This window comes from Raphanus sativus, chromosome 3, assembly GCF_000801105.2.
Source record: "Raphanus sativus cultivar WK10039 chromosome 3, ASM80110v3, whole genome shotgun sequence".
Classification (NCBI taxonomy): Eukaryota; Viridiplantae; Streptophyta; class Magnoliopsida; order Brassicales; family Brassicaceae; genus Raphanus; species Raphanus sativus.
In genome coordinates this window covers 2,719,779-2,730,236 of record NC_079513.1, presented here as the reverse complement: position 1 = coordinate 2,730,236, position 10,458 = coordinate 2,719,779, and the positions used below count along the sequence as shown (strand labels likewise).

Genomic DNA, 10,458 nt, shown 5'->3' with positions numbered 1-10,458 from the left:
GATCCTACTTGGGTTTGCCGGAAAATATGGGAAGTTCTAAAATTCAGGTGTTTGGATTTCTCCAGGAGCGCCTGAATAGTAGAATCAATGGTTGGACTTTTAAATTCTTTACTGAAGGTGGAAAAGAGGTGATTATTAAATCAGTAACTACTGCACTCCCTAACCATGTGATGTCTTGTTATCGTCTACCGAAGGCGACAATTAAGAAATTGACGAGTATTACGGCTCAATTTTGGTGGAGTCCAGGAGGAAGAACTAACGGGATGCACTGGAAATCATGGGATAAGGTTTGCATTAGCAAGGAGGAGGGGGCTTGGGATTCAAAGACATAGCGGATTTTAACACGGTAATGTTGGGAAAACAATTCTGGAGGCTGATAGAGAAACCAAATACTTTATTCTCTAGAGTGTTCAAAGGAAGATATTTCAGGAATGCTTCACCCCTGGAACCAATTAAATCATACTCCCGTCATATGGCTGGTGGAGTATTATCTCAGCTAGATCTCTGGTTAGCAAAGGACTAATTAAAAGGGTGGGAACAGGTGATGTTAGGACTTTTCAAGGGTCCCTAACCAAATGTTGTAGTGTAAAAGATTGTCGAACCAATCCTAAGTGATTCTAAAGCAAAGGGAATGCAAGACCATGCTTAATCTAAGTGCAATCAATAAGTGGAGTGAAGAGAACTAAGAAATAGAGTAGAAATGCAATAAAGAAATGATCTTTGTTTCTCAATATGAAGCAAGAGGACTCATGGGATTAGGGAATTGACATTGGGTGATCAAGTTTCAATCTAAAGGTGGCAGCTTTTCAATCAATCTATCAACCTTAAGCCTAGACACAATCCTAAACAAACTCTATCTCTAGATGAATGTTCATTTGCTAAGGTAACTCAAGCATCAAATCTCTTTGGTTGAATGTTACAAAAGCAATCATGGAGAACAAGTCTACTAGCCATCTTAACACCTTTAACAACAAATCTCTTTGGCAAAGTATGTTAAAAGCTTAGGAGAGTTGGTTCAGGCATTTCATCAAACACCTTGTGGGTGGGAAATGCCTAAAGCTCAACTTTTGAGAGGCTAACTCAAAAGATGCATTGAGAATACTCTACTAGCAAGGAACAAGAGAGATCTATACTAAAACACCTTAGATCTAGCTTAATCACCCTTGGTCTCCCTAATCCATGAATCCAAAAGGAGTCTACTCACTAATCTTCATGATTAACCTTAAACCCATGGTTGATTTAAGAGAAATCATGTTGAGAAGCAAGTTTAATCCAACAATTACAAAGAAATGAGAAGAAAAGAGACTAAAGATTCAATCTTTCTTCAAGGTTTCAATGTGTTCTTAAGAGAAAACAAGATAATCCCATCATTAGGGTCTAAAGAGTATTTATAGTAGCCTAAAAACGAGCTGGGTCGACCCAACAAACCTGGGTTGACCCAAGATAATTTGGGTAAAAGTTGGTAAAAACAGATGTGAATATTTTTTCTAAGTGTCACAGCTGGTTTTTGACGCGTCCAATAAGCCGCTGGAGGTGCAAAAAGCCGCTGTGACATCACAGCTGGTTTTTGACGCGTCGTCACTTGGCCACTGCGAGAAGTCGAAGTTGGGCAGGGAGGTGTGTTTTTCTCCAGCGGTTTGGTGAAACCGCTGCACCAAAAGCCGCTCCAACACTTAGAATTTTCAGCAGAACTTCTGCACCGGCTTCTCGTCATGACGCCAGGCCGCTGGGTGACGCTAGGCCGCTGGGTGATGTGCATCGGCTTCCTGCAAGGTCAAAATGCCGCTGCCTGTCACATGAAGCCGCTGGGACACTTAGTCATCACGCCATGAACTCGAAAAACACCAATCTTGCCTCCAATCCACCTCCAATTGCTCCAAAGTCACCATTTGGCATCTCCATCACCTGATAAGAACAAATGCAATGCAATGCAAACTAAACAAGTCTAAATGCTATCCTAGATGATCAAAATGCATGATAAATGAATGGTAAAATCTATTAAAAACACAAGATATCAACTCCCCCAAACTTGCCATTTACTTGTCCACAAGTAAACTTTCAAGAACTTATTTGGAAAAGAGGTTTGAAGGTGGGAGTTCATAGCCAAAAGAAACACCAAAAACACTCAACATGACATCCTAAAGAAACATAGCAAATAGCATGAGCAACTCTCTTATCTCTAGCTTCTCTAGGCCTATCAAGATACTCTTATGCCTTTACACAAGATGCAATACTCATCAACCAACAAGTCTTCCTAGCAGCTCTCACATTGATTCACACACACACACACACAAGGTGGATTCTCACAAATGGGCACATGATCTCAATCATTTGGCTAGGTAAACAAATGGTCTAAAGTGAATGAAGAGAAGGGTTCAAATGCATCATTCTAAAGTGGTTATCACTCAAGAACAAGGAGCTTGATCATTATGCAAAATTTATCTAAGATTAGAAGCAACTCATGCATACATGGATCCATTCTCATCATTCTACCCTTTTCCTAAGTGATTACAAGTTCTACCCCCATTCACTTCATTCCACAACCCAAGTAGCAACTCATTTTCATGTCTAACCCAATGAACAAATTTCTCATTTCCATTTCTTTTTACTTAGCCAACAAGGGACAATCTTTGCTCAATGCTTAGCTCTTACTTCTCTTTTCCCTTCCCCACTATCTTACTGATTCTTCTTATCATTTTTTTTTTCTTTTTTTTTTCTTTTCTTTTCTTTTCTCTTTTTTTTAGGGGGAAGGAGTCAAAGACCACAATCTAGAGCTTTCTTTTCTTTTTATTCTAAGGTCCCTAAGGCTTTTCTTATCAATCTACACTCTTTTGTTCATCTTTCTCAACTTTCTCACTATCCAAACCCAAGATACAAGCTTATAAAGGACATAAACCCAACCATCATCCTAGAAGCTAGCTCAAATCATGATCCTATGCTAGCAAGAGATGAGAACAAATCCATGTCGCCTCCAATACTCTCAAGATTTTGCACATGACAAGCTATCAGAAAAGGCCTCACTCATGCAAATCAATGTTGGCTTCAAAGAAAGGTAAGGATTCAAGGGTGAGGGAGTACCATTTGGGTTAATAAAGAGTGGTACAATGGAAAAAGATAACCCAAATGTGTATGAGAACCATGATCAAGTATGCAAATGCCCATAAGTGAGAGAAATTAAGTTCATTTAAGCCTAAGTTCAGCTCGGAGCTGGTTTTCAGTACAATGTCAATGACAAGCAAGCATACAAGTTTCAAGAAGAGTTTTCAAGGCACGAAGCATGCAAGACTTTCAAGAGATGCACAAGCTACTTGATATGCTTAACTAGGGTGTCAAATTCAGTGCAAACAAGTGTTCTTTACAAGGCATTATCAATAGCTGCTCCATATGCAAGTGAATGCAATCTATATGATCTAGACTCAATCCTAAGAATGCAAGTGATGCAACTACATGATTCTTTATGCATTTTTCAATTTTTTTTTTTAATTTTTATGGTTTTTTCTATGCATATATGAATGTACAATGCAATGCATGAGACTCACAATCAACAAAACAAACATGATTAAATACTTGGTACCTCCCCTAAACTTAAATCACACAGTCTCTGTGTGAATAAGAGAGAAGAAGATACCGAAAATATGATAAAAGCAATGGTATGTACAAAGAAGGGTTGGAGTGATACCTCAAGTGGAGAGTGAAGTGTTGTAATGGGTGTCTAGAGCTTGAGCTTTGAGCTGGCCTGAAACTTCTGCCACACTTATTGAAAACATAAAGAAATGAAATAGCAAATTTATATACAAGGATAACCATGGGAATTCCTCCCAAGTGAGCTTGTTTTGAGTCACTAGCTTGACTACCTTTTCTCTTGTACTAGTGAGAAGGAGGATCCTTCCCTCCTTCAAGAGTGATGGTGAGGACCTGAGAGAGGAGCTCTTGAAGCTTGATGGGGTCGTTTTGAAGCTGAGGAGTGATGATGGCCCTTGCACTTGAGAATGGCTTGGACCTGCCTTTGCACTTGATCTTGTACTCAATGGCTCCATTCTTGAGCTTCATTGGGTGGAGAGTGAGAGTGTGAGGAGTCTTATCAAGAGGTGGAGAATGAGTTTCTTTCACTATCTTCTTCATGTCATGAGCAGCCTTTGTGGCTCTACTCACCTCCTCCTTTTTAATAAGAGTGTAATAAGAGAGTTGCTCATGCTATTTGCTATATTTCTTTAGGATGTCAAGTTGAGTGTTTTTGGTGTCTTTTGGCTATGAGCTCCCACCTTCAAACCTCTTCTCCAAATATGTTCTTGAAAGTTTACTTGTGGACAAGTAAAGGACAAGTTTGGGGGAGTTGATATCTTGTGTTTTTAATAGATTTTACCATTCATTTATCATGCATTTTGATCATCTAGGATAGCATTTAGACTTGTTTAGTTTGCATTGCATTGAATTTGTTCTTATCAGGTGATGGAGATGCCAAATGGTGACTTTGGAGCAATTGGAGGTGGATTGGAGGCAAGATTGGTGTTTTTCGAGTTCATGGCGTGATGACTAAGTGTCCCAGCGGCTTCATGTGACAGGCAGCGGCATTTTGACCTTGCAGGAAGCCGATGCACATCACCCAGCGGCCTAGCGTCATGACGAGAAGCCGGTGCAGAAGTTCTGCTGAAAATTCTAAGTGTTGGAGCGGCTTTTGGTGCAGCGGTTTCACCAAACCGCTGGAGAAAAACACACCTCCCTGCCCAACTTCGACTTCTCGCAGTGGCCAAGTGACGACGCGTCAAAAACCAGCTGTGATGTCACAGCGGCTTTTTGCACCTCCAGCGGCTTATTGGACGCGTCAAAAACCAGCTGTGACACTTAGAAAAAATACTCACATCTGTTTTTACCAAATTTTACCCAAATTATCATGGGTTAACCCAGGTTTGTTGGGTCGACCCAGCTCGTTTTTAGGCTACTATAAATACTCTTTAGACCCTAATGATGGGATTATCTTGTTTTCTCTTAAGAACACATTGAAACCTTGAAGAAAGATTGAATCTTTAGTCTCTTTTCTTCTCATTTCTTTGTAATTGTTGGATTAAACTTGCTTCTCAACATGATTTCTCTTAAATCAACCATGGGTTTAAGGTTAATCATGAAGATTAGTGAGTAGACTCCTTTTGGATTCATGGATTAGGGAGACCAAGAGTGATTAAGCTAGATCTAAGGTGTTTTAGTATAGATCTCTCTTGTTCCTTGCTAGTAGAGTATTCTCAATGCATCTTTTGAGTTAGCCTCTCAAAAGTTGAGCTTTAGGCATTTCCCACCCACAAGGTGTTTGATGAAATGCCTGAACCAACTCTCCTAAGCTTTTAACATACTTTGCCAAAGAGATTTGTTGTTAAAGGTGTTAAGATGGCTAGTAGACTTGTTCTCCATGATTGCTTTTGTAACATTCAACCAAAGAGATTTGATGCTTGAGTTGCCTTAGCAAATGAACATTCATCTAGAGATAGAGTTTGTTTAGGATTGTGTCTAGGCTTAAGGTTGATAGATTGATTGAAAAGCTGCCACCTTTAGATTGAAACTTGATCACCCAATGTCAATTCCCTAATCCCATGAGTCCTCTTGCTTCATATTGAGAAACAAAGATCATTTCTTTATTGCATTTCTACTCTAGTTCTTAGTTCACTTCACCTCACTCAATTGGTTGCACTTAGATTAAGTATAGACTTGCATTCCCTTTGCATTAGAATCACTTAGGATTGGTTCGACAATCTTTTATACTACATCATTTGATTAGGAGCCTTGAAAACTCCTAGCATCAATATAGTTAAAATAAAATATGATATTAAAAATGCTAAATGTTATTTTTAATTAATTTAAAGATACTTCGAACCTATGGAAATGTCCAATCCTCAAAGAAGATGCATTTTATGGATAGATTCTTTGTGGTTATTCAAATAGACCGAAAGCGAAAATCCATATCCATATGGATGTCTAAAATAATGTGATTTAACTTAGAACATCAGATGGATCGAATGTGGAAGGGGTTGGTTTTCCAAACCTGTCTCCTTGTCACTCGATCATAAGATCTCAGACCTCAAAATACTAAATTTAATGTTATGTTTAAAGTTGCATTTACAAACAAAATATACCGGAATCGTGCTCAACTCTTTTGAATGCTTCGAATCAAACTGTGAATAAAACACTTACCTCAATTTTTTAATATACAATCAAGCCATCGCATCATACACATTTTGAAGAAAACCGTTTTAGAAAACTGAATTTTTAAAAAAGTTGTAAGAAATATCTATTCATAAAAAGTTTCTCTTATAAAAATATATATATCAAACTGTGTTTGGCACCACGTTCAAGTTTCAATTTTTGATATCCACGAATAATTTTGAAATTTTGGCGTCCATATAAAATATTAAGATATATAGAAATTTTTTAAAACATCATAAGTTTGGGTTGATACTTTTATAAATGTTTTATAAATTATTCTTGAACATTTATAAATTATTTTGGAGGGTTAGTTTATTCTTTTTATCATAAACTTATGGTATTTATGAAATTCTCTCTAAGATATACTCGTTTGGTTTTAATAATCGACACTAAAAGTCCATACCGGCATTCGGTTTGTACCCACTATTTACCCCGTATTCGGTATTCGGCTTGAAAAAACAAGTATTTTCTATCAGGAAGCCAGGTAACAAATATCTAACTTTTATTACTTGACAGAGTTTACTTGCACAATGTTGGCGGTCCTTTGTAAATTTTTTTTCGTAGCCTACATAATTATTTAATAATTCGTTTTCTTTTGAATTGAAATCTAGATCTGCTGGTGTAGAAGCATCAATGAACCATTAGTTAAACCATTGGACTAAAGAGGCTTCACCACAATAGTTTACTATGAAATACAAGAAAAAATAAAACATTTGCTATCTTACATTTAAAAAATATATGGAGAAATTCCCTGCTTTGATGATTTGCTATCTTCTTTTTCATCAGACCCTCGAAGTTGTTGACGGCGCCAAGTGTTACGGAAGCTTAGCCGGCAATAGCAGCTATGCTCAGAATCGCCAAAGTCTCTTCTCTACCCTTCCTAACAAAGTCGTCACCAACGGCGGATTCTTCAACGCTTCACTCGGCCAGTATCCCAACAGAGTTTACGCTCTTGGCTTCTGCGAAAAATATTACGAGCAAAAAGCTTGTTTCAGTTGTCTCGAAAGCTTGACTCTGGATACACAAACGAGTTGTGGAGACAGCATGAACTCATTCGTTTGGAGAAGTGACGATGAAGACCGGTTTTGGTGTCTTGTACGTTCCTCAAACCAATCTTTTGGGAACTTCGAGGTTATACAACCTTTAATAGATCCAAGTCCAGATCATATTGGGCCATCTATAGACATGACCTTTTTCATGCAACAGTGGGAATACACGGTTAATAAGACCCTTGAAGCTGCAACAAAAGCTGATACTTCCTCGGTACATAAGTATTATAGTATCGTGAAAGCGGAGTTCACAGAGTATCCGCATGTTTACATGATGATGCAATGCACACCCGACATAACTTCCCATTATTGCGAACAATGTTTGGGAGATTGTGTGAAATACTTTAGAGAACAGTTTCGGGGAAGAACAGGGGGCATGGCTAGTTTTCCGAGCTGTTTATTCAAGTGGGATCTATTGTCTTTCCATAGTGCTATTGGTAATGTTACAATAGTTCCTGCACTTGATCGACATCAGGCTCAGGAAAAGAGGAGCTCTATACCGAAGAAAGGTCAAACAAAATGAGTTACAGCATTGCCAAAAATTCTGTTAGTATAATATAAAGATGTTCTCAGACTAACAAGTGTTTAAATTTTTCAGGAAGATGCGTGCACTGGGAAATTATCGGTTTAACCTTTCTGGTTCTTACTTTCACTAATCTTTTGGTATTTTTTGGTTTCTACAAAGTCAATGCTCGGAGGAGAAAATTAAGCAACGGAATAAATGGTAAGTGCGCCTTGTTTATCGCTTCGGTCTATGCATGTGCGTTCAAGTACCTTTCGAGTCTATGTAGGATTTGATTTTTCTGATTTTTAACCATACTGGTTTCAGATTTACTTTATTTCGGTTCGAATACTAGTATTTTTAGTTAGCATCAAAATAAATATAGATTTGAGTATATAAATTGTATATTTATCTAAGTTTAAATATTTATTTTTAGATACTATATCAAATAAACATGGAATTGAGTATTTGAAATACTTATTTACTTGCAAATACTTATTTTGAATACTAATACGGATCTTTATATTAGTGTTTTTCAAATTTTCTTGTTTTTCAAGTTATCCATTCGTGTTTTGTAATGCTCTACAAGATCCATTCGTTTGTTTTACATCTATGAACAAATAAGGATTTGAATATTTTTCAGTTCAGGTTTGGCTTGATTTCGGTTCAGATATTGGGTTCTGTTTATCTTTTCATGCCTACTTCAGTCAGCCTATTTGGTGACTAATTTCTTTTCGTTTTGGTTCGTTGTGCAGAATATGCTGATTCAGATGGTCAATTTATGTTACCGTATGATCTTGGTATGATCTTATCGGCAACAGCTGACTTTTCGACTGAAAATAAGCTTGGTCAAGGTGGATTTGGTACGGTCTATAAGGTAGTATTTCCTAATAATATTATTAAGGTTTTTGTCTTGGATAAGTAACAAATCTTGAGAACCGGCTTCAGGGGATACTACTTAACGGGAAAGAGATAGCGGTGAAGAGATTAACCAGAGGTTCAGATGGAGGTGTGGAGTTTAGAAATGAGGTTTCACTCTTGATAAGACTCCAGCATAAGAATCTGGTTAAGCTTCTTGGTTTCTGTAATGAAAGAGATGAAGAGATTCTTGTCTACGAGTTTGTCCCCAACTCAAGTCTTGACCGATTTATCTTCGGTGAGACTTCGAAACACAGCTGCAGTTTCTGTAGATTTTAGAAACTCTTAGCAATAAAAAGGTTGCTTCCATATTTGTGTAGATGAAGAGAAGCGTTCACTACTTACATGGGAAGTCCGGTTCAAAATTATAGAAGGCATTGCACGAGGTCTTGTTTATCTCCATGAAGATTCTCAGCTCAAGATCATTCACCGAGACTTGAAGGCAGGCAACATTCTTTTAGATGCAGAGATGAACCCTAAAGTTGCAGATTTTGGGACAGCGAGACTGTTTGACACAAATGAGACTCAAGCTGAAACAAAACGAATAGCTGGAACTCGGTAATAGCATATCAATCAACTTTGAAGACACATAAATATGCTCAACATCAATTAACATTATTAGTTTCATATATGCAGTGGATATATGGCTCCTGAGTACCTGAATCATGGGCAAATCTCAGCTAAATCTGATGTATATAGCTTCGGTGTGGTGCTTCTAGAGATGATCAGTGGTCGAAGAAATAATAGCTTTGTGGGAGAAGGAATTGCAGCTTTTGTAAGTTTCTTCTCATATCAGTCTTCTTGGTACTTCCTCTCGTATCCTAAATTAAGTTTTTTTTTTTCTTTTGGTTCAGGCATGGAAGAGATGGGTTGAAGGAAGGCCTGATGTCATAATTGATCCTTTATTGGTTCAGAAGCCCAGTAACGAGATCATTAAATTGATCCAGACTGGTTTGTTGTGTGTTCAACAGAATGCAACAAAGAGACCAACCATGAGCACTGTAATAGTTTGGCTTGCCAGTGAGGCCATCACTATTCCTTCACCTAAGGCTCCTGCTTTCACAGTGAGTAATTCCCAATCTGAAGATGGTACTACATCAATGAGCAATGTCTTGACAGAGTTGAGTTGTCGATGAGTTACAAATTATTAATATGCTAGTTTAAGGTAGTAATGTTCTAATTGTATGCAATGAGAGTAGCAAAAAGTATGAATAGATACCATCCTGAGTTCTATAAACCACTACAGAGAAAACATTGCATCGACAGAAGTTGAAAAAGGGAGTCGTTGTTTTGCATCAAAGTCTGGTAACAATGCCGTGGTAGATCATGATCGTTCGGCATTGTCTATGTGAAATTCTTATCGTTGCAAGTATCAATAGGGTATTAACATGTGGCTCTCTTTTTGCCTTATAGTTGTATTTAATGTAAGTTTTTGTATAATATAAGTTTATAATGAAAATATTTGATTATAAATGTAAAGGTATTAGTCTATAAAAATATTTGATTATAAATGTAAAGTATAAGTTTTTGTTCATAAAATTATAATTTTGGGAAGGGCAATTCTCCATAATAGTCTCTTTTGAGTTTTTGTCTCAAAAATAACATTTCAAGTTAAAAGTTACAAAAATAACATTCATTAATACACTAAATGACTTTAATATTCTTGCTTTATATTAAATAAAAGAAAAAAGAAAAAAGTCAGAAAACTCTTTTCGATCTTTGATATCTCTCACGACGGGAAAGACTGACAAAACGTCGAATCCCATTTCGTTCCATCAACTCCAGCGAAGAACACTG

The 10,458-nt window shown here is 37.3% G+C and overlaps 1 protein-coding gene across 1 annotated transcript; it reads left to right on the top strand.

Annotated features, from left to right (window-relative positions):
- The first annotated feature begins 6,824 nt into the window (after positions 1-6,824).
- On the top strand, positions 6,825-10,110 carry LOC108846287 (cysteine-rich receptor-like protein kinase 40). Its single transcript, XM_018619511.2, has 7 exons — positions 6,825-7,750; positions 7,840-7,965; positions 8,499-8,620; positions 8,692-8,899; positions 8,982-9,219; positions 9,298-9,436; positions 9,516-10,110. Exons 1-7 carry the CDS (start codon positions 6,931-6,933, stop codon positions 9,795-9,797), a joined length of 1,935 nt encoding a protein of 644 aa, XP_018475013.1. The 5' UTR covers positions 6,825-6,930; the 3' UTR covers positions 9,798-10,110.
- Positions 10,111-10,458: the final 348 nt, after the last annotated feature.